This window comes from Melanotaenia boesemani, chromosome 23, assembly GCF_017639745.1.
Source record: "Melanotaenia boesemani isolate fMelBoe1 chromosome 23, fMelBoe1.pri, whole genome shotgun sequence".
NCBI classification, from domain to species: domain Eukaryota; kingdom Metazoa; phylum Chordata; class Actinopteri; order Atheriniformes; family Melanotaeniidae; genus Melanotaenia; species Melanotaenia boesemani.
Genome location: NC_055704.1, coordinates 11110698 through 11136071, shown reverse-complemented (window position 1 = coordinate 11136071; position 25374 = coordinate 11110698). Strand labels below are relative to the sequence as shown.

The 25374-nt window shown below is 38.8% G+C and overlaps 1 protein-coding gene across 2 annotated transcripts in view; it reads right to left on the bottom strand.

Annotated features, from left to right (window-relative positions):
• Positions 1–419: 419 nt before the first annotated feature.
• slc41a2b (solute carrier family 41 member 2b) overlaps positions 420–25374 on the bottom strand; it is a 37086-nt gene continuing 12131 nt past the window's right edge. For both annotated transcript variants that reach the window (XM_041977253.1, XM_041977254.1), the window contains exons 7-11: positions 20960–21107; positions 18012–18091; positions 9482–9613; positions 9115–9263; positions 420–2945 (exon numbers count right to left, since the gene is read on the bottom strand). In XM_041977253.1, coding sequence (XP_041833187.1) covers positions 2760–2945; positions 9115–9263; positions 9482–9613; positions 18012–18091; positions 20960–21107 — 695 coding nt within the window. In that variant the 3' untranslated portion in view covers positions 420–2759. The remainder of the gene's footprint in view (positions 2946–9114; positions 9264–9481; positions 9614–18011; positions 18092–20959; positions 21108–25374) is intronic.

The window sequence follows — 25374 nt, the reverse complement described above, 5'->3', positions numbered from 1 at the left end:
TGCCAGGTCCATAGGGTTCCCATCAAGATTCAGCCTTTGTGGGAACAGACCCTGTGCTGGCTGTTCCCACAAAACAGAGAAAGGCAGCTTTAACTAGACATTAGCTCCTTGGTGTCTGGGGGTGGGCGTATGTGTGGCATTTGTGCTGAAATGCATGTTTCCCTATTAACTGAGGTCAAGCAAAGAGGATGAGCATTGCCTCATAATGTTGTCATGGATACCAGGAGTGAACACAGATCATATCTCGCTCCATCTAAAAGCTAATTTCAGGCAAACAGGAGGAGGACGCCCGGCTCAATTCTCAGGCTTTTAAACTGTTTTCTATTCAGAGCTGATGGGGATGGAAAGGGAATAAATACAGATGTCTGCTCATGTGGAAAAGATGGTGGCTAGTCAACAAAAAACAGCCAGAAACGAGACATTTTCAAATCAATAACATTTATTGAGACACTTTTTTGGCCCAAATGAGCCAGAAAAGCAAATAAAATATCTCATTCCAAATTGCAAATATAAGTTCATGATGTCATCCCAGAAGATCCTACTTGTTATATACCTGCCAGCAATTAAAATATAGAATATGTCATTTAGTAAAGAAACAGAAAAAAAAAAAAAACGGAAATTTGTAGAAGTAGAAAAAGAAAGTCATTGCACAGTATCACAATAAAATGGAAAGAAAATTACATGAATGGCATTACAGTGAGAAACAGTGAATCTCAAGAGGCACTGAAGTTGAAGAGAACCACTGGCTACATTCAGACAGACACATACATACATCATGCTAAAATGCTGATTTAACTAATCAAGTCGTACATGTGAGACACCAGACTTCAATTTGTGTTCTTCACCCCTTTAAATGCAACTTATTTATACAAAGTGAATAAAGTTAAGCAGAAACGTGGTATTAAATGCTAAAAACTTACACCAGGGCTACTCAGTTTGGTCCTACGAGGGCCGCACCACTGCAGGTTTTCAATGTATCCCTGCTCAGGCGTGTTGGAGCAGGGATACATTGCAGGCCTCGTCAGAACAAACCGAGTAGCCCTGGCTTATACATTGTTTACTTGCATGCAGACAGTGCATACATGTAAACAGTATGTGACTGGTGTGCAAACATCCAGCCATGGAATGTGAAAGGTCTGTGTAAACTCAACCCATTTAGACACGGGATGCGCAAACACAGGAAATGGACGAGGGGAGGTGGGATGCAGGGGTTTTGCAAAATATACAAAAGAGTTTATGGCTGAGTGTCAAAGCTTACTTTTCCAGAGTAAACAGGAGAGGAAAAAGGTCTGCAAAGACGCACATAAACACGTGTTCTTCAGTTTGGTAAACTGACTTCATGTTAAGCTTTTTGTTATTTCATAAAACACCTCTCTGGTTTCAGACAATGAAAGACAAAAAAAGTTTTTATTACCTGTTTTTTTTTTTACTGGTTGAGAAAGCTTCCTTTGGGAGCTACATACAGGTTATAATGCAAGAAGAATGAGGTAAAAGTGAAGCAAAGACATTAACAGCGATGCTATTTGTTAAATAAAAATATAATCGCCTCATTTTTTCCCAACTTTAACCAAAAGAATGCGTCATGTTTGGCTAATTTAATACCATTTGTGATCAAATTGGCTAAAAGAGTAATGGTATAAGGATAATGCTAATGCTAATAAAATGGGGCGGAAAATCATTTAAAATGATATAACAGCTGTCACTGCCACCTCCTGTTTTGAAGCATCAACTTTATCTTTTCATCAAGTCCATTGTGGTGAAATATAATCATTTTAAGCCTTTAAAACAATGTCACTGAGGTTGGCTCCAGCTGTTTTAACAACAGCCTGTAAACATCTGTAAATGTTTAATAAATTTGCCTTTTTGGATTCAATCCTAAGAGGGGAAAAAAGCCAAAAAGGCTACTGTTAGGTTAGCAGTGAGACCATGAAGGTATTATTTTAACAGGGTGAACCTGGTTTGTTTTTTTTCGCGTTCCAACTTCCAATCTCAGTCTTACCATAAACTCATAACTCAAATTAAGACGCAGATAGATGTGATGAGATTTGCTGCTCCTGAGTCACAAAATCAGCAAGGCCTCGCTTACATATATTATTACTCTTGTAAAAACACACACACACACTCAGATTTGCAGCCTGGAAAAGACTGAAAAGTGTAAATTCACAATATGAAAATAACAACTCACAATATGAGACAAAAAAAAAAAAAAACACACATTATTCCCTTTAGGCTCTGATTGTGGGCCTCCTTCAAACTGAAATCTGAAACTAAATAAAACTGGCTTTTCTTGTCCTCCATTTCTTCAAAGCTACACTAAGCAGGAAGGCAGGTATTTTGTGACATAGTGGGTGGTAAATCCCCAAATATATTCTTCATAAAGTTCTTACATAAGACGTTCATGATGCAGGATGATTGGTTAGCAGATCGAACCGCCCTGCTAACAGCAGCAGGGCTTCTTGATCATTGTAGGAAGTTTCTGGTTTTTCCTGCTCTGGTAAATATAACATCCAAGACCTTTAGTGCAAATGATGCAGGTCAGAACTGCTACTAAAAAACAGTCGAAAGTTAAAGAATGTCTTCTGTGTGTAGGAACAAAAGAAAGAGGCATGAGCAGAAAATAGTGTCCAAACCAGCCTGTGGTTTAGGTTTCATCCAATATGTGAAGCTGAGGAATGTGACAGAGAGAGAACACACATTCCCACAAAGCCTGAGGGCGTGAGAGGTTATATGCCAGGCGGCCATATTGTTAAAGGTCTATTTTAGTCACCCACGTCGCTGTCCTGGTCTCCTATGAGCCACAGGAAGTGGAAGCTGAGTGCCAGCAAGGCAGTTCCTAACAGGTCGCCCAGAGCAGTCAGGTAAGGGATTGAAAAACTGTCGGGGTCTTTGCCGCTCCGCCACATCGAGTGAACCATCCAGTCTGCTATACACAACAGCAGCAGCACCTAGAAGAGGAAGACAGACGGGTTTTAAATTTCAGCTTTTAAATAGACAGCTACTGTCGAGGGACATACAGATGGACCCAGAAACACTAACATTTTCATGATTTGGGCTCAGCATCCCACTGGATTGGATATGAAATGAAAACTGAGATGTAATGAAGTGCAGACTTTTTTTCTTTAACTTCTGGTAGCTCCAAATGTGTTGTTTTGGCTTTGGGCAGCTCATGCAAGAAAAAAAAATAATTGTCTCTTCTAAATGTTGTCAGTTTTGTGTAACTTGTGTAAATGATCACATGACTGTCCGTCTGCACCTCTGAAGATGCTAACCTCAAAAAAGTAAAATACCATAATTAACAGATATTATAGAAATATTATACACATATATAATTAAAGGGTGTATTAATGATATATAATGAGAATGATATGACTGCATGCATCTTTTGATCATAAGAAGAGTGAATGTAAGCTTGGCATCATTTAGTGCTGCTAGCATAATGCATGCTAGGTGTCAAAGGTTTTGGCTGTTTATTCATCTTGTGTTGTTTTTTTTTTCTATAAAATTAAACGACATCAGAGGTTTTATAACTTCCAAACTTAAGAAAACATATAATTGATGTGTGCTGCACCCTGGTCACTCCAACAGTTGCTGCTCAAACAAACTATTTAAGCAAAACAGTGCTAGACTGCTGCACTGCTGACCAACCTACGGTGATAGGAAGGGCTGAAAGAAAGTGTTTATCTTGGCTCAGAAGTAGGTTTCTGTCTCTATGTAGGAAACAATATTACAAAAAATATGTTGGTGAAGAAAATGTGTTAATTCCTAAGTTAAACAAAAAAAAGAAAGAGCTTGTGTTGTCACAGCTGAAATGATTAAGTGATTTAACCTGCTGCTCAGAACTTCAGTAAAGCACTTAAACTGCAGGAGACACAGCTGAAGCAGCAACGGCGGAGTAGCAGAGTTATGAGAGTTGTTCATAAATGAAGTTTTCACACATGGAGGGAATGTTGGAGAGAGAAAAAGAGTAGTCTATTAAAAGATAAGGACAAGACTATAATTTAAAGGGAAATGAGCTGTCCAGGTTTGCAGTGGAAACATTCTGAAAGCAAAAAAGTACGAGTCACTTATTAATACTGACATGCTGAGAATATCATCAGGGAGGAAGGTGTCAAGGGAAAACAGGGAGAACTGATTATGATAAGACCTGTGTTGAAAACACATGAAGATGTGAGCATGTTTGACAGCTCTGCTTGTCTTTGAAGGTGAGGGGATATCAGTAATGCAGCGTGTGATGCGTCCTGCTTCTCTCCGACAGTCTTCATAGGAGCTTTGTGAGGAAATGTAAGAGGCTGCCAAACCAACTCAGGAGCGCAGACGTTCCCACTTTTATTCACGGTGACAGCGAACCTCGGTTGGAGATCAACTCTGCAGCTGAGGTTGCTGCTTTCATAACACTTTTCCTCAAACATGGATCTTCCAATATCAACTATAACCACCACTGGGTAATAATTAAATAATAGTAAAGTAAAAGAAAAACAGTGGTGATCCCAGAAAATATTATTATTATTATTATTACTTATCTGCTAAGAAAACCTGAGTCTTTTGGATTTCAGGGAGCACTTTTAAACCCATTTAACATTCTTATTTTTGATGGAATTGTCTGCTGGGTCAACAGCCGTGGACTGACAAACTGATCAGGGAGGCCATTTCTGTTCTAGGATGCTCCCTGGACCCAGCTGAGATGGTGGGAGAGAGAAAAAGTGATGGCTAAGTTGTCATCCATGTTGAAGAAACGACCCTAACCCCCTCCAGAACACAATCTGACAGCCCTGCAGAGTTCCCTCAGTTAGCATGAAAAGTGACAGACATAAAATTTGATTGACAGAACAGAAATTTCTATGGGCAAATCCAGTTCAATAAATACATGAACAGCCCCTAAAAAAAATTTTTCTATTTTTTTTTTGCCTTTTTTGCACAACTATCTGCCCTTCGTGCAGAGGTTGATTGTTTAAGACGTGTGTTCGGTGAGACTGAATGAAGCAGAACCACACAGCAGCTTGCAGGTGTTCTTGGGTTTGCCACGTAAATAATCAATGAAATTAGTAATAAGCGATGCCCTTGGCTCTGACCCCGAGAGCGATGGTGCAATGCTAGCACACAGCATTACAAATTTAAAAGACTCATCGTGCAGCATGAGGCCAGACGTCTACTCGGGTAAAGCTGTCTGGTCTCCTGAGTCTGGACATGCTCACCTGCATTTGTCACTTTTCCTCATTACAGGTCACTTACACAGCTGGCAGAAATAAATACTGTTAGCAGCAGAAACTGCTGACTGCAGCTCCTCTGGGTCTTTAACAATCCTAAAAGACAAAGAAAGCTGGAAGACCTTTAGATTATTCAATTACTCCACTACAATAGGATTTATTTTAATATAAAAATCACCAACTTTTCCAATAAACAGTGAGATTTGCTGTTTTGTGGCTAATACAAGTTATTCTACAGAACAAATTATAATGATAATTTGGCATAAATCAAGTTTGTTCTGTTATATTTTGTCAAAAATTCAGTGAACAGTTGCACAGGGAAAGGTAATCTTTAACACAAATATCTAAGTAGCAAATCACATGGGCAGCAAATCAATGCAATGTAGACATGGTGAAATTTAAAGGCAAGGACACTTCGGCATGTAGTCAGTGGAAGCCTGGAATCGATCCGCCTACCTTCCGGTTGAAAGCCGACTGCTCTTCCTCCTGAGCTACAGCCGCCCATAGTATATAGTGTAAGTTTGTTAGACTGTAGAGTTAATACTTCAGCAGAGTGCCTTCCTAAGATGAGCCAGATAACTGGAACTACACTAGCAGGAAGGTTTGTTTGTAACTTGTGTTTACAACTTTAAGCTGAGGGATGGGAGATGGAGTTAATCCTCCCCAAACCAGCTGCAGATCACAAAATCTGTTATCTCTTGACCTGAAGGACTTCAGTACTGACTGATCCCACTCTTCTACGTCAGACACATGCAGACTTCGTGGAACTTAAAACTCCCTTTGCAAAGGTTTTAATAAATATCTGTTAAAAGACTTTCTCAAGCCTTCTGTGTAATAATAAGGGGTCTGCTGTTCTCAATAGCTCCCTGGACTCCAACATCCTCCACAGTCACTTGATCTCAGTCCAGTAGAGCAGCTTTGGGATGTAGTGGAACAACAAATCTGCAGCAACTGTGTGATGCTATCAGGTCAATGTGGAGCAAAATCCCTGGGGAGTGTTTCTAACACCTTGTTGAATCTATGCCACCAATTAAGACGGTTCTGAAGGTAAAAAGGGGACCAATCCGGTACTAGCAAGGTGGGCCTGATAAAGAAGCCGCTACAGTAAGTTTGTCTGTTTTGACAATTAATTTTTTAATCTTCCTTCGTCAGCAGGGAAAAAAGTAAATGCAACATACATACTACATACAGCAGTCAGGCACAAAGAGCAGAAAAAGAATAAACTCAGAGTTTAACTGACAAAATCTGATTTAGAAGATTTTTTTTTCTTACATAATTTTCCCTGATTAAAAAAAAAAAAAAACCAAACACCCAAGATGCTGAGAAGAAATAACTTGAACTGATCGATATCAACTAGTAAGTCAGTTCATTATCCACGCTTCTGCAATTATCTGTTGTATTACAGCTTTTCTAATAATTTATGCTGAAACCAAAAAATGAATTACATTTAATTCAAGAGGTTTGTAGCATTTAATGCAACATAAAGGGGGTGACTGAAATCTGCATCCGAAGCCTGTTTAGAAGACGGCGATAAAACATAAAGCTTGACTCAGTTTGAATTAATCGTAAGTTGACTGACCTCTTAACAAAAGCATCCTTCTATAAAACTGTAAAGGCGCTGCTCATGTAAAGTTAGAGAAAAATATCAGCACATCTCCTCACAAAGTCCTGATATCTTGTGGTTTTGTGCATCTTTCACTCGAACAGAAAGCCGAGTGGTTTAAAGACCAAAGAGCTCAGTAGACAGAGACGAGATAACGCAAGCTCTCTTAGGATTGACAAGATAACACTGATACCATCTGACAACCAGCCTTGACCGAATAATGAGATCTGCACTTTGAAGATATTTAGGATTCCTCAAGGTGGCTTTAACACAGTTGTCTTTGTTCTGGAAATTGACCCCAAAACTTTAGTGTTTATTAAAAGTGGAGGATGGATTTAAATAGGAAAACTCTACTGCTGATTTCTCAAAACACAACATTCTTTAAACAGGCTTTTGGTATGTTCTTAAACCACCATGGATGTGTGTAAACCTTGCTAAATTATGCAGGGCTCTTTAAATTGGAATTCATTTTTCTTTTCTGCTCAGTGATTGGAGGGATGTCACAATGAGTCGGCCTATTCTACAGAGCTGTTTTAATTTCCCCCCTAATTTTCTACGGCTTTCACTTTAAATGGGACGTTATCTTAACTGCAGCGTGTGCAGTTTCCTCTTATCACAGCTGTACAGAAGCAGTTACATTTAATGTTTGGTTCAACTGAATGACTTTATCAAATTCCACCATGTTGACATTGTGACTTTTTTGTGGCAAATTGGGTCTCCTGTTGTGTTAATAAAAAAAAAAAAAAGTAAAAAAAAAAGAAAAATTTTCAATTTGTCTGAGCTGGGATTTTCTGCCAAGTTAAGTTGTTTGGTTAAATTAAAAAAAAAAACTTGATAACATCTTGATATATAAAGTGATCTCAGTTTCAGATATCAGGAAGTGGAATTCCCTTACCTGCTTCAAACCTTAAAAAAAAAAAAACAACAACAACAAACAAAAGAACAAAGTGGATGAAGTGAGCCAGAAGAGTTTAGATAACAACTGACACATTTAATTCTAAATGTTCCCTAAACGCCTCACATCCAATTAACAGTTGTGAAAGCAAAAGAAAAAAACTAATTAGAGTTCACAGCATGGGTAAACATCTGAACTTTTACCGTGTTTTTATTCTCTATAAACTCTTTTGATGCTCATTATGGTCCCAAAAAATGCTGTTGGAAGCTACAGGTTTGGTGGTTTCCTTGTTTAAAGTTAAACAGAACCAAACGCCCACACGCACTGATTTCCTGCATTTATTGCAGAAATATGCAGCTTTCTGACTAATAATGAGGGGTCTGCTGTTCTGCCAGTCTTTGCACAAATACACTGATGACAAAGCACTTTAAATTCTCAGCATAAGTTCTGCAGCAACCTTCAATAACTAATTTTTCCAAACAGTAATAGGCTTGTCGCTATTAGGCAGTGCAGACAACCCATTCAAAAAACAGAATTCAGTCCGTGAATGCAATCAGAGAACTGATCAATATTCTCTCTTTAGTGCTTGTAAATGCTCAGATGTGAAACAGGCTGGATGCACACTCTTCTTAGCCCCCTCCCAACCCTGGCTCATCTCTGCCAGCTGCTATTCTGTCTAGGACTGAGGTACCCTTAAAGCAACTCTGCTTGCAATGGACTTAATTGATTTGGAAAGTCTCCAACCCCTCGGTGGCCGGGATTACATCCTAATGTTCCATGTCTTCGTCAAAGATTTAGGGGGAGTCTTAAAAAGCCCTCTAGCGCTGCAACGGCACGACACAAACACAAAAACAGTCCAACTTAGATTCTTAAAATTCCAGACATTAAGAAAGATCATGGTGCACCTTAAGAAGTAAAAAGCAGCCATTCATAATTCAAGCTGCTGCTCCGTAATTATCCTAACTGCTGCCTAAACGTAAGAAAGTCACATTCCTTCAGGCATGGCCCCAGACCACAGCGCTCAAGGAATTCACGGGATACACACCTGCTTGTTCTTCTTTAGTCCAAGTGTCCAGGAGGAGACGCATCCACAGGACTCTCTTTTGCCGTATTCACACCGTAATTAGCAAGTTCAAGCTAGCATTTTTGAAAAGAAGGCATTCAAAGTGTGGATGTACATGAGAGCTGACATGAATCACGTTTCCCAGACAAAGCTGTGAGCTCTATTGTTAATGAAATCTCAGTTGATTGAGCCCATTATGATCAGGGCTTGAAGCAGGGATATGAAGGCATTGTAAGAAAGCACTTTTAAGAGAAACTGGAAATATAGATTCATCTTTGTTTTATGGTAAAACTATCTTAAGACTCCTTAACTTATGTAAACACACTGTAAACTTTCATGATGAGCTCACCTGCAGCAGAGCAGCAGCTATGTAGACAGACATGAAGATAGGTGTCAGGGTGGTGTGGCCGCTCTTCATCAGGTGTATGGTATAGAGGAAGATCAGTTGACCAGGGATGACTAAAATTAGGAGCACCTGAGCAGATCGATGATTTGCCCCTGATAATCACCAACAAGATGAGCAGAAACAAAGGTTGCCATTTAACACAGTGAATCCATTTTCTTTTTTTTTACAGAAGAAAGCAGTTGACAGCATTTATACAAATTATTACACCAAACCCGCACTTAAACACTCTCATCAGCATCAGTGTTATTAAAAAAAAATTATTCTCATTGCAAATTAAATGATTAAATTATATCGGTGTGACTGTACTGACCAGTGCCGCAGAATGTACGACAGGGGTAGTAGCATCCCTTGACCTCCTCAGGAACTTCTCCAGGAGCACAGTGTAAATGCAGATGGGTGGATATCCTGCTGGACTGAATGGCCACTAAATTTCCACCAATACCTGCACATAGAATAGAGATGCATGGTTGATGACTGGAGCAGGAATGACGATGCTGGCCATGGTCGAGGGTGACAGGTCAGCACCCGTCTATGACCACTTTGCCCCTTGATTCTAGCTCCAACATTAAAAACACCTCAATCGATTAAGCATGCATAAGGTCTCAACCACAACATTTTCCCAGTTCTTAGTATTTCCAAACTCTTTATATCTATATGGAGAAGTTTTAAATTAAATGTACATATTTATTACATGCAATGAAATGTCTAATTAGGGTAAATCTCCTCCAAATGAACAGATAAGTACTAATAGGGTGGGAGGAAAGGTAGAAGAAGCAGGAACATATAGATCAAAATGAGGAAATAAGAGTTCTTTGTAGCTGCAAGGAAATTAATCATATTTTTCTCTGCTTTTGTGCCTAGGTATCCTGTTCATTTTTGTAAAGGCATCTGGTGGAAAGTAAACAGCAACAGCAAACACAAGCATAAATTTTGTTATGCTTTAATTATATTTCCCACGGTAACTTAACTGAAACAGCTTTTTATTTACTTTGTGGCAACACTGATTATCAACCATGGGACACAATAACAATGCAGAAGTGATTATAGTTTGTGCAAAAACAAATAAATAAATAAAAGAAAGAAAGAAAGAAAGAAAAGCCTCTTTCATAAGCAATTTGTTAGAGAAAACACAAGTAGCCTAAGCAGATGAGACACTCCACGCTTGATTTACCTGTGGATCTTTTAGCCATTATGTTTCTGAGGAGCCACTAATTAGCTGCTGCAGCTTCGTCTCTGCAATGGCCACACAATTATATATAAACCCAAGAAAAAGATGAGCGGAAAACAAGAGAAAAGTTCTTGTGGAAGCATATAAATAAATATAATTAGCTTATCCAGAGAATTAAGTAGATGTATGGATGTAATTTTATTCATACAGAATGATACCGACATGAAATATTTGCTCAATTGCATCTGATTTCTTTGATTTACTCCTTTAATATCTGTAACCGCTTCTTTTACTTTCACTTTTGTCCAACTACAGCGTTGGCGCTGCTCCATATAACCCTTGCATGCTGAGCCAGAGGGAAGAAGCCAAATTTAAGTGCAGTATTAGCAAAAAGTAGCTGTTAATTTCTGCTGAGTCTGCTTTTAAATGCTCCATAGTGGGTTTTTTTCTCCTCTCAGGTCTTTAACTTAATTTTTTCAACATTACCTTGGGATATTTTGTACTTGCACCAGTACCTCAGTAATTGTACTAACTCCTCACAGATTTATCAGGTTAATGAACTTTAGCAAGTTAGTGAACAGTTTAGTCCTTATTCTTGTTTATTAATATTCAGTTTTATTCAACACAAAGCAGATTACCACTCAAAATGTAGAATTTCCTTTCTACTGACAAAGTTGATGCTAAAAATGAGAATTTTACATTCAAATTCTGAAAATATCACACCTGCACTAAAGCAAGGGAAGCAAACTAATAACAATTAGTTTTTAATATTTACTGAATGGAGAGTACACAGGCAGCATGAGATGTGTCCAGTACAGAAAATCTATGCAGATGCTACGCAGCACTAATTTTAACATGTTAATTAACATTAATTTCATCATGTCAGGCTAAGCACACAAACAAAAAAAATCGATTACTTTACCACTTATGACTCTGTGGTAGTTTGAAATGAATGACAAAGTTTGTGCCCTCTTACTACAATACTACGATCGATGGGTTTACTTCCTTTTGGATGTCATAAGTGTTTCTAAGGAAAATTTGGGCATTATCCCTCATTCCTCCTCACTAACTGGTCAATAGAAGTGTTTGTCATCAAAAGCAGCCAATGGGATGCTGAGATATTTATATGCATTGTGCCTTTTTTTATCGTCATACAGACGTCTGCGTGAACGATCAAAAGGACTCAGAAACAGTCGTGTTTGGGTGGAATGAATGAAAGTGATATATTAGTGAAACATAATTGGTTTTCCAGTTTGGTCCCTGAAAAAGCCAAATAAACATATATGGTGCCCAAATGACCCATTCGGTGGTTCCGCCTGGACAAACGTGTTAAAACATCTGTAAAACTTCTCAGATTAACTTTTTTAGCATCTTCTTTAGCAAACTCACTCATCAGTTCTTACTTTAGATAAACCGCTATCCTATGATTTAAAGGCGATTTGCAATTTAAGTACAATGTTTTTTGTTTTCTCTTTTTCTGTCGTTATCTCACGTCTCAGCTTACTTTTGAGAGCATAAATATACATACAGTCCTTGTAGTTATATAAACATACTGTTTATTTTAAGTCATTCTTAACAGGAAGCAAAAAAAAAAGATGTTAATTAAAAATCATATAAAATATAGATCTTCAATATGTGCTTTTTATAAGATACGTGCATGATTTTGAATTTGAAACTAAAAACAAAGAAGAAGAAGCAGTGTTAGTTTAAGACGTAAACCCCCCAAAACACATCTGTAGTTGTGTGAGTATATTAGATTAGACACTGCCATCACCTGAGGGTGATGTCTGTTTAACTTGATCTATTGTGGCTCTTTGTCAGCCTGGTGGCATTTTGGAGCATTAACATTGCTCCCAACAGGCCTGTAAACAGAGCTTTACAACAAGCTTCACCTCTCGTCTCCATCCTTTAACCTCACGCTAACATATTCACCATTACCTGGCAAATTTATCCAGGTCTTTTAAGGAATACTGAACTCTTTGCCTTCTTTCAAAGAAGGAAAGAGGGATTAATATCAAAAGCTTATGTAACTGGACTAGACCTGTACAAGGTGAGGAAAAAAAGGCGCTGAACCAATAATTAAAATAATAAGTTTATATGCTTAGTAAAGAGGCGGTTTTAGGCAAAATGGTGCCAAACCAGCGACAAAGCTGCACCAAGAGATGCTCCAAATCTGTCATCCATGCAGAAGAGGACCCCAGGAAGAGTAGCTGCTGCATTAACTCCAGCTGACAGGGATAAAAGAATAAAGGCTATCTGAGCTAATGACATCCATGATATTAAATGAGATTTCTATCAAGCTTCATCACATTCTACGCTGCTATGTTTTTTGTTAATAACTAAATAATCAATTTCAAGCTTGACTATCTGACACTTCCAACTGAGGCTGTGGATTTTATTGTTTTACTGTCAGGCCATGCTTACAGTCAGAATAATAATTAGACTAATGCTCAGACTGTGTGCCAATCTGGACTTTTCAGGCTTTTTGTCCTTGAGGGCATTCATGTTGCATTTTGGGGAAAGGGAGTGGAGAGTATTTTTACCATCTCAGTGGGGTACAAAGGTAGCATGAGGGAGGTTTTGGGGCAATCTGGCTTTTTCAGGTCAGTGGGTCCGTCAGGAGGGATGAGGATGAGGTGGATGAAAAATTCTGGGCTGCATGGTAACTACAGGGGGTCTCTGCTGCTTTCGCTGAGGTCACAGAACTTTTCATGCAATTTGCATGTGGCAAAATTACAAAAAGAAAACAAAATAAGGAAAATTGAAGAAAAACTCTGAAGGAGGAGGAATAAAACAACTTCCTGGTTAAAAGGGAGATGTCACAATAGCTGATGCTTCATCTCAAAATAAGCAAAAGAAGGGAAGGAAAAAACATAAATATGCCAAGATGATGAGGAAAGATTAAAGCTTCTGCTGATGGCTGAATGCGGCTACAGAAAGAACGCAGAATGACATCTACAAATATCAGAACATCAGATCAGAGACTTTTTTAAGTGAATATCCCATCAAAAATGGATGAAAATAGAAAAAGAGATCATTTTATTCCATTATGAGTGCAAAACACTTTGCCAAATTTAAATAAGCACAATGAGAAATGAAGATATCTGAACACTTTTCAACACGTTAAATTTTTAAACGATATTACAACGTGGATTTGGTTCAGGAGCAATGCAATCATATCACAAGCTGATTTTATACAAGCACTTCCACTTATATCAAAACTAGAATTAACATGTAAAGGAAATATATAAGAATAGTTTTCTATTTGTAGATATTAAAGTAGGAAATAGTGTAAACCTTAATCTAATTAAGAGGCTCAAAAAAAAAAAAAGCTTTTTAGAATTTAACCAAATACAATTTGACTTTATCACAGTTACACACCATTTTTCTCATCCAATTAATACCAGATATGTTGGTTGATAGAACAAAGTAAATGTAAATAATTCCTCATCTATACCACGGGCATCTTACAAATAATTTCTGTATTAATATCTGATGAATATTTTCAGTTTGGGCTGATGTTATTAGCTTGTTGATCATTGAATGTATTGCTGCTCCTCTATCAGAAGCTACCAAAAACATTGTTAAATGGACTATAAATGGAACAACAACTAATGATTTTAAATTAGAAAAGATTAATATTACAGTACAGTTGTTTCTTTTAATGGCAGAAATCAGTTTTTCCTTCTCTGTACTTTATACATTTTCCTGATCTGTTCATATTATTGCGCATCAGCTCATCACTATTTCTGATGCTTTCTAGTCAAACAGTGTGAGGCCTTTAAAGCGGCTATCCTTTCACCTCTCAGTGGGCGTGTTTGATGACATCATCGTTCCCTCTATTCAAACATTATTTGCTAAACTTTTGTCGTCTCTCCAACTGACATTTATTCAGTCTTGTTTCTTAATATGACAATAAAGCAGTGTTTTTATCAGCTAAAATACACAAACAGAAAGACTCCATTTTCCCTTAATTATTCATAAATGTAAATCAAAGAGGTTTAGAAACTTTATGAGCTGGATTTTTTCCTAACAAAGCACAAACTAAAAATGAAACACCCTTGCACTCATAAACAGATGCTTGCTTGATATCCCAGCTGCTTTGTGTACAGAAAAATCTCAAAGGAAAACCAATTAGACTCAGAACTCCTATTCCTTCTCCTTAAATGTCTCTAATTAATGTCATTAAATGAAAGCTTATCTCTTGAAGTGCCAGGGCCAAGGCAATCATGGCAAGCTCACTGGCATTTGAGATAGAAGTGATTAAAAAAAGAAAGAAAAAGAAATAAGGCAGAGGCTCAGTTTTATATGGAGACATATGGACCATAGTTGACTGCATAAAGCCTGCTCATTAGGTAACTTATTTATTCTGTTGAGCATTTAGAGTCTTTTTTTAAGTAACCTTTCTCTATCTGGGGACAGTTTACTGAGCAGACTTACTTCTACTATTTTCCACCATCATTCACATCTGGAAGCTGCACAGCATAAGACAAATAGACTCTGTGCTCCATTATCCATCTTGTGTATAAACACTTTGTCTCCATCTCTGCTCGGAGGGTCAGAGACTGCATTAATTAAAAAACTGAAAGAGATAAATGAGACAAACAACAACGGGCTAAGTTTCTCTGTTACCAAACTTCTAATTTAAACAGCTTGCTGCTATCGTCTGTGGAACATAAAGCGGTGGTGTATCACTGCTGCTCATTAAGACGAGATTGCATTAAGACAACTTTCTGCTAATTACAACAGTTCAGAAAGAAAACAGCCAAACTGCAGCTGTCTTTTTTTTTTGTTTTTTTTTTTTTAACTCGTTGCAAAATATTATGGAAATATTAATCAAGCCTCAGCAGAGATGGCAAAGAAACAGACCATATTCAAAACACTTAAAAGAAATCAGATCCGTGAAAAAGCTGCAGGATGAAGAGGAAGACACGGGTGCACAACATTAAGAAAGGGCATTAATAGTTGTTTGGCTGCTGAATTGTCCCATATATCAAAACACTGAACAAACTAAAGGCTGAGACATGCAGGGTCTCTTCATGTTTGAGGGCATATCTACAAAAGCTTTGTGCCTGTAACAAAGTTGCTTTAATCCATTGGAAAAAGCAGCATGGACACAGACCTTTGCAACTGATTCTTTTGCATTTGTATTTAGAGGATATTCAGGTGCAGAGAGAAAAATTTGGGAAGGGCCACATTTAAATAAATTATTTGCAATGCATTTACTACGCTTAGCACCTTAGAGTTCACTGATGATGTTTTTTGTTTTTCTTTCAAGTAAAAAGCAAGTAAAAACATTGAAATTAGGTTAAATTAAAATTAATTAAATAAAAATAACAATAAAAAATAATTATTCATTTGTGAATAAAATTAAAAAATTGTATAATATATGTGTTGTTATTGTAGAAGCAAACCAGAAGGAAATATTTCAGTTAGAAATCTGATGATTGGTTATGAAAAATAATAATGATGAAGCTTGGAGTGCTCTCTCCGGGTCTGCAATAGGGTCCTGCTCCAAGTGGAGGAGTTCACGTATCTCGGGGTCTTGTTCACGAGTGAGGGAAGGATGGAGCGGGAGATTGACAGGCGGATCGGTGCAGAGTCTGCAGTGATGCGGACTCTGCATCGGTCTGTCGTGGTGAAGAGGGAGCCGAGCCAAAAGGCAAAGCTCTCGATTTACCGGTCGATCTACGTTCCTACCCTCACCTATGGTCATGAGCTGTGGGTAGTGACCGAAAGAAGATCGCGAATACAAGCGGCCGAAATGAGTTTTCTCCGCAGGGTGGCCGGGCTCTCCCTTAGAGAGGTCCATCCGGACCAGAACCTCTCGCCACAAGAAGAGTTTCTACCCCTCTGCTGTTGGACTCATGAACAAGAACTCTAGGCCATAAACGCTCTGTCTCAGTCACAGGACCTGTGCTTCATGCAAAAAGAGACAAACATACTAAAGTTACTTTACTGTCACTTTAGCATACTCCCTTCTGGATTATGCTCTAACTCCATACCCATTCTGTATATTTTGTAATTTTGTGTTAAAGTGTAAAGACTTTATTTTGTTTTTAAAATTTTTATTTTATATTTATTGCATGCTTAAACTTATATTGTTTTTATGCCTGCACCAAGTACCGCAGCATTTTCCTAATGATGTGAACCTGTTCACTCATATGGCAATAAAAACCTTTCTGATTCTGATTCTGATTCTAGAGATAGGGTGAGAAGCTCGGTGATCCGGGAGGGGCTCAGAGTAGAGTCGCTGCTCCTCCACATCGAGAGGAACCAGATGAGCTGGCTCGGGCATCTGGTTAGGATGCCTCCTGAACGGTGAGGTGTTCCAGGCACGTCCCAATGGAAAGAGGCCCCGGGGAAGACCTAGGACACGCTGGATGGACTACATCTCCCAGCTGTCCTGGTAACGCCTCGGGATCCCTCCGGATGAGCTGGTGAATGTGGCTGGGGGAGAGGGAAGTCTGGGTTTCCCTGCTTAGGCAGCTGCCCCCACAACCCGACTCAGGATAAGCGGCAAAAAATGGATGGATGGATGGATGGATGGAAGCTTGGACAAGATCTATAATTCAGCATCTTCTGGATAGAAAGACTAGACCAAAAAGGATCAGGCATGAAGTCAGCTATGATGTCGCAAACCCAGATGCAAAATGTTGCTTTGCTCACTGTTGATGTCATAAAGAAAGGTTAGGTGGTATCTATAGAGATCACTGACCAATAGACAAATAATCACACTGCTACAAAAATACTCCCGTGGCTAAACATACAAGCACAGCATTAAGGTGAAGTGCCATGATAGGCTTTGTGGCATATCAGTGGGAATATTTACATGAGTACGAAATTCTGACCACTGACATAAGTTCAACAACATTCTGATTATGAACTAAAAACATGAGCTACATAAGGGTTATGCCATTCCTATTCCATTTAAGATGTAACAGAGTACAATCACATGATGATGTCTCATGAAGCTGCTTTAAAGCTTTCGTTATATCTATATACCTAAAAAAAAAAGGGTGCACGAGCCCCTTAACCTAAAAAAATCTGACTTTTTTCCTTTCCAAAGCCTTCCTGTTTAGTATCGACTGCAATGTTTTCCTGCTATATGCTGCAAAAACCACTAGTGGGATATAATAATGTGATTAAGGTCTACATAAATAACAGATGAATTCTTGATGAAAAACATGAATTAGAGAATAGTGCTGCACTAGTGGCAGCCAGTTGCCATGGCTTTGTTTGTACTATGTTTTTCTTTGCATCCTCTTGAGCTTTTTTTTTCTCATTAAATTACTGATTTCTAAAAGATTTTCCCACACTGGATTAGAATCTGTGCTGCTTAAATAATTTCTGCTGATACATCTGGCACTCCCTGTTGGCATGATTATGAACCGTAGCCACACCAACTGGAGAGCTTTTTACATGCATGAGCGGTTTCCAAGAGCCCAAGTATTGCCTGAAAAAACCTTAATCCCAGACAAATTGAAGAGGAGTTGTGGATGTAGAACAAGAGCAAAACTAAAAACAAGAGTCAATGTAGCATTCGTGATAAAGCCAGGATGTAGGTTTTCCCCAGCAAAAGATGCTTTATCTAGTGGTTTAAATGCCTGAACAGCCTTTCAGGCTGCAACTATAAACCAAGCAGAACAAAAAAAAAAAAGTCAGTACTCACCGTTGATAACTGGGGTGTACACTACAATGCCAGCCAGATTCGGGTCGGAGACCGTTTTGTCCAGGATGAGTCCTCCGATGCTGCAGAGCAGAACATTATTAGATCAGTGGCTGTTAAAAAAAAAGATATAAAGGGAAACAGGAAAAGAGCTGTGGCATTTAAATTAATCTAAAGAGGTCTAAACAAATGTCATTTTTAGAGATATGGGTCCAAACATCTAGATGTTTATAATATGGTTTATACAAGCTGCATTTTCACTATTTATATGTTGCCATATTTGCCAGAAAAATGCAGTTGTAGGTACTGCAGCTCATTCAAATTAATCACCACTAAACCTCTAAAAGGTCCCTGTGTGGTCTCAAAGCACGGACTGGAAGAAGTCCGGAAGAAGTCCCATCTCTTTTCGTATCCAGATCTAAGGAAGTGCAGCTGATTGTAGTTCATAAAACTCTGTTTGTTGGGTCTTCAGCAGCTTTCAGAACAAACAACACCAGCTATGAATGGAGAGCTCCTAAAGAGAAACACACCTTTCTGTGTTTTTCTCTGGTTCCTCAAGATATCTTGATTTTATCATTTCAAACTCAAAACTGTTAAAATAAGTAATACTTAATACCATTTTCGATCCTACAGAGGGAAATAAATGACAAATTAGGAGGCGTGAACTTTTAAAAAGTTGGCTGCGGCCTCACAAAAGTGAGCCTCGTGACATAGTCTCAAAAAATGCCACGTAGTGATCAGAGTCTGAAGCGTGTAGAATAAACACAATGATAAGTTGGCTGTATGCCTGAACAGCAGCAGCTCAGTACTGGAAGCTCAGCCCTGCAGTAAAGTTATAAAGAGGAAGATGACACTGCTGGCATAAAATTTTTAGCAGCAATAAGTATCTGACTATCAAGTTTTTGACAATCCTACTGGTTGCATTTGCGCTGCAGAGAGAGAACTACTTCAGTCTGAAAGAACTTTTGTTAGATCCCACCTTGAAGTAGGAGCTTTCCTAGGATGGTGGGAAATCTCCTGTACAACAATTTGTTATCTGACTCGACTGACAATCACAGACTGGCTGTTTTGTCACTTCACCGTAAGGAATGGTGGCGTTAAAGTAACCAGAGAAAAAGCTTAAGAAGGCGGTCCTTTAGGGAGCTCTTCAGAATCCAAACCACAGATGGTGACTGAAGGTGCAAACTTGCAAACTCAGAAGGTGTGAAAAAGATGACGGACTTAAATCCTTTAGGGGGGTCTGAGCACAAACATTTTGTGATTTTAACATTTATATTATGCCTCTGGTGTACTCTGAGAGGAAAATAAAAGAGAAAAAGCACATTTATTGAGTTAAGAAAATTGGAATACTTTGCTTTGTTGATCTTATTTAAAATACTGTGACATCAGGAAGCTGTGATGAACTCCCTTCACCTCGGCCTTGAGTCCAGCTCTATTTGTACCTCAGCCGTGAATCAAGCTGTGCTACATAAATAACATCCTCCTCCTTAAGCTCACACTCAAGAATAATTGTCCAAATGTCATCGGCCACACCAGGGCTTCTTTATTCATGAGCATAAACGTTTGTTAAAGCTAACTCAAACTTTGATGATCAGCTTTGTTTCTTTCTTGTTTTATGACTTTAACATGAATGAAAACCAGATGACAAAAACAAAGCTGTGGAGATAGCCTTCATTAACATTAACACATTATTATTCACTGATGTTAGCTGGCACACTAACAAGCAGATGGAACTTTCCATTATAAAATTGAACATGTTGGAAAAGGTGACGTTAGCGAATCACAACGCTCTTCACATTTAGATGGCAGATCATACTGTTGACAAATAACGAGACTTGCCTCCAAACGACTGTTAAAATCCACAAACAAAACTTCACAGGCACGGGGGAAAAAACCCATGTTGTCAACGTGATTACGACTGGCCCAAAGATGAGGGTGAAGCGTTCATTTAAAGATGTTTTAACCTCCTGAGTCCTAGCATCCTCATACACGGGCATCACATATTTGGTTGTCTGCACCATAATACTAAATTCTGTGAAACTGGAACACTTAAAATGCCATTTGGTGGAGTCAGAAGAGATTTTGCTTTTCAATTTGAAATAATATTTTTATCTACATCATATATAATAAAATATGTCTAATCATAAATTATAAAATTTTATGTACTGGTTCGCAAGTCAAACCAAAGCTCGGGTCTCGGGAGGTTAAGATGTTTTTGTCAAGAAGATAGCGTCTTGTCCCGTCCCTGAGGGAGAGCTCTTTGTCATATTTTATTCACTATAAAAGATGTGCCATTCCAAAGTTGGTAATTACAATGTATGTATGTACATATATTTATTCTACAGTGAGTGGCAGTGTGACTCGCTGATGTCCACTAAGTGACAGTTTGTCAAATATACCACCCCAACCCATGAATATACTAGAAAACAGCTGGCAAACAGGTGTCCTCTGTAGAGGATACTGTGTATTAAAAAAGTTAAGGGCAAACATTCTGTTGACTTAATCTATAAATTCTGTAGAAAGTTTGATTTTTAACTTTAAGGAAAGAAATTCAAATATGAACGACTCCTTTTCTATTCTTTTTCAGGCCTGGAAAAAGAAACTAAGTCAAAACTTTGCAGGACTGTACAAACCCTGGACTGTTGATTTAGAAGATAAATTATTTATATCCTCTTATTCCATCCTTCTACTGGAGTCTAAAAACACAAGTATCACATTCGCTATGTGTTGAGAGGCAGCTGCTGCGAAGACAGTGAACGAGCTGGATGATAATTCCCTTCCCACTGACTCTATTTGTAAAACAGCAGGCTCAAAGGGAGCAGAGGGTATATGTGTTTGGGTGCTGCAATTCGTTTACGGGATGAGTCATCAAATGAGCCAGACACTGGAAGCAGCAAACATAGAATAGCTGTTCTCTCCCCTTTCAGGGCTAAACACATGCACACACATACCTGCTGATGACCATGGCAGTGATGACTGGCTCCCATCCGGAGTAGAGCAGGGTTCGGCTGGCGGGGTGCTTGGAGGAGATGACGATCCACAGAGGAGTCAAACACATGAAGAAGGCGCAAACCAACGATGACACATATGGATAGGAGTCTGGAGATGAAGAAGAGGCTGAAGGTGAAATTATGCCTCTTTGGGCCAAAACATGAAAGACAGTCATTCCTATAAGTTAATGAGGCTTGTATGCAGCAGGTTGGCACCCTTCCCAGGCAAAAACTGGGAATGGTGCCAGAATATTGAAAAAATTTTAAGCCACATGCCAAGAAGAAAGAACACGAACTGCTGGATGTCCACCATTCTTGTCTTTTGTTTATGTCGCGTTCTTCATTAATTCAAGGAAGTAATAGATGTAACGTTATTACATAGTTGACACATCTATCGCTTTCCGGCTTTCCGCTTTAAGTTCAGCTCTGGAAATACAAACTTTCCTCGCTATTTCATCATCTATGTTAGTTGTGTCAAGTTTGTTGTCATAGAACTGGTTTGATGTTATGTTAGAAATACAGGCTAAACCCTGCCTAACTAGTGAGAGTCTAATTTGCAATGGAAACGCTGAGATACACTGAAGTAGTATTTCTTGGGAAGAAAGGAGTCGGCCCATCTCCTTCAGACAAACACTGACAGCAGCAGTGAATCATAAAGGAACGATTGATATTTCTGTCAGTCTCTAGTAGAATACAGAGATTAACAGTGTTGGAAAAGAAATGAAGTTAAAAAAAAGGCTTTCATGTGGTAAGATGCTCCTAATACACAGGAAGGAAATTTCAGTCCCACTCGTGAGCATAACTGAATATTTTATGAAACATGTGTCATCATGTAAAACAATGTAATCCTGAAATCCTTAACAGCAATTGAAGTAAATAATTTGGAGTTTGGAACTACATCGCTTTTGTCTTAAATGGTTGTTTTTATCATCACTTTTTTGTCAACACAAAAGCACAAACACTTAACTTTATTTGGAAAGCTTCGTCCCTGGCACCAACTCCCACTCAGCATGATACCGTCTGTAGCTTTTCTTTGAGTAGCTATTGGGTAAATTTCCTGATTCTCCAATCGGACAAGTGTTCTGGTTCACTTACTAGTGCAACTTAAATTCTGACTACTCTAAGGTACACAACATAAAACCAAGAATAATGCTCTAAATCCTCTACATTGGAGAGGTCACATAAATTTCACTGGCATGTTAACATCTCTAATAGCAAAAACAGTTTGAGGCTGGCGCTGGCTCTGCTGGCCTTAGCATGCTAACTGCTGCAGCCGTTGGTACTCCAGCCGGAGCTGTACATGCTCTCACCATGATGTGAGGAGAATACTGAGGACAGTGAGCTGCTGGAAGGCAACAGGATGTAACGGCATTCCTGGTCGGATGCTTAAATTCTGTGCTGACCTGCTAGCGCCTGTTTACCATGGTAAAAGAATATATGACCAGAGACAAGAAGTGTACATCAAAAAAAGAAAGGTATTTAAACCGATGGAATTTGAATTATTGCAAAGTATGCGGAACCCTTTTATAATCCTTTATTTACTTCTCTTTTGCACCTTATTTTACAAATGTATGGCCTGTTTTTTTGTATATATCTTATTTAAATTATTACTCTTTGCTTTGTTTTGCAAAGTTAGCACAGGCCCCTTTATTTTTATTTTATTTTTTGTTTTAAGGAGAATTCATTGAGTGTTTTGGGTAGTCCTTATAGCCAGAAGATTTTGTAAAGTCAGCCAAGAAATTCTTTCTGTCTTTGTATTTGAAATGATGTGACTGATCTTTGTTTAACCTGTAAAAAAATGTTTTTGTGCCTGGAACAATAAAAAAACCTGAAAAAGTGAAAAGTGCTAGCGCCTGTCTTCACCATGGTGTTCGGCCTTTCTCTGAGCCACTCTGTGGTCCATGCCTGCTTTAAAAGAGCCATTATCATCCCTGTACCAAAGAATGCCTCTCCAGCCAGCCTTAATGACTACCGGCATGTGGCCCTCACCTCTGAGCTCTCAAAGTGCTTCGAGAGACTACATCGGTGCCTCGCTCCCTGAGTCTCTGGACCCACTTCAGTTCACTTACTGGCTTAACAGATCCATGGATGACGCTATATCCCAGGTACTGCACACCACCCTCACCCACCTGGACATGTGCACATGGGACTATGTAAGGATGCTTTTCATTGACTTTAGTTCAGCTTTCAACACTATAGTCCCCACCACACTCCACTCCAAGCTGCTCAACCTGGGGCAGAACTCCACCCTGTGAGCCTGGATCCTGGACTTCCTGTCAAACAGGACTCAGGTAGTGCTGGTGGGCAGGCACACATCCAACCCCCAAACCCTCAACACCGGATTTTCAAAGAGCTGCGTCCTGAGCCCTCTGCTTTTCTCCTTGTACACTCATGGCTGTGTAGCCATGGGCAGCTCCAACACCACATTGAAGTTCGCAGACTGTGGTGGTTGGTTGCATCATCAACAATGATGAGCAGGCGTATACAGAGGAGGTGGAGAAACTGGGAGAGTGGTGCCATGCTAACAACCTCCTGTTAAATGTAGACTAAACTAAGGAGATGATTATTGAGATGATTATATGGGAGGAGACAGCAGAGGAACTACATCCCTCTGAGTATTAATGGAACTCTGGTGGAGAGGGTTTGCAGTTTCAAGTGCCTGGGTGAGCACATCACCGAGGATCTTTCCTGGACTCTGCACATAGACAGCCAGGTGAAGAAGGCGAGGTAGAGCCTTAGACAACTGAGGAAGTTCAGAGTCTCTCTGAAAATCATGAGGATGTTCTACACTGGAGTGGTGGAGAGTGTTCTGACTGGTAACATCACCCAGTGGTACGGGAACAGTACTGGTCGTGACCGAAGAGCCCTACAGAGGGTGCTGAGGTCAGCAGAGCGTACCATGGGTACAACACTCCCCACCCTCCAGGACATCATCATGAAGAGATCAAATGCCAGAGTGTACAGGATCATGAGAAACACTCATCAGCCTAACAAAGGTCTGTTCGAGTGGCTGCACTCAGGCCAGCGCCTAAGGCTCATTAAAGCGAACACAGAGAGCCTCAGAAGAAGCTTCTTCCCTCACTGTAGTGACACTGGCCAATGTCCTAACATCTGCTGAAAAACACAGTCATTTACTCATGTTACTTATATGTATATATATATATATATAGTATATTATACTATGTATACTATATATGTATATAGTCAGACTGTAAAGCATGAACATCACTGCACAATCATTAGACTGCGGCTCATTATATTTCTTATCTTTTCATTTTTTTTTACCGTGTTGTTTTTGTTTGTTCACTAGAGGTAAATGGATGCACACAGCCTCAGATGCATGTACGGTTGCATTTCACTGCCATCTTGCACGTGATAAATAAAAAACTTTAAAGTAAAAAAAAAAACTTTAAACTTTAAACTCTAGATTATGTTTTTATATACAAATTAAAACTTAGATTTTAGTCATGAAGCATTCCTGAAAAGCTTCACACAGTAAAAACTGATTGATATTTAGAAAAGAAAAAAGATAGTAATGATCAAAACTAGGGGTGTCCCGATACAACTTTTTCACTGCTGATACGATACCGATATTGCAGCATTTGGTATTGGCTGATACCGATATCAATCCGATACGATATCAGCACGAATCATATATACTTTTACTTATTATGTAGTGTGGAATGTGAGAAATTGGCTTGATCAAGTGATATGACTCAGAGAAAAATAGCCAGCACCAGTAAGTATGGAAAAATATATATTATACCCATTTATTATTAACCATGTGTTGCATAAATCTGAACCTTAAACATAAGAATATTTAACAAATGAATAAAATAAATATTAAAATTAGAAGATCCTGAAAAATAACCTCAATAAATCCTAATTAAACAAAAAGTTGTATTTTTAAAGTGCAAAATCACAATTAAGGGTCATTTGTGGTATTTTTTACTGTCAGTATGTAGCTGGTGGGGACAATAAAAAAAAATCCCAAAAACAAAATAAAAAACAAAACATTGTCTAACTGCTCAAAGTTAAAAGTCCACAGCTTCAATTTCAGTGACTGTCCAAAACAATGTGGTCATTGTTCTTAGTCTTCACACACCAAAGAGTGTAAAAAAAAATAAACATATCACTCTAAAACACAAAATAATCAGTCAGTTAACTAAACGGATGACTAACCTTCTTACTCCTACATCTCCGCCCTCTGCAGTCCGAACATGTGAAGGTTTTTTATGAGACAAGCATTTCGGCACACTGAGCTGTCAGCCTGCTCCTGTGCTGCAACTTTTTTAGACTTTAACAAAAAAATACTGCCACACGACCGACATCGCTGCTGCTCCTTGCTTCTTTGCCAGCACACTTGTTGAGATCGT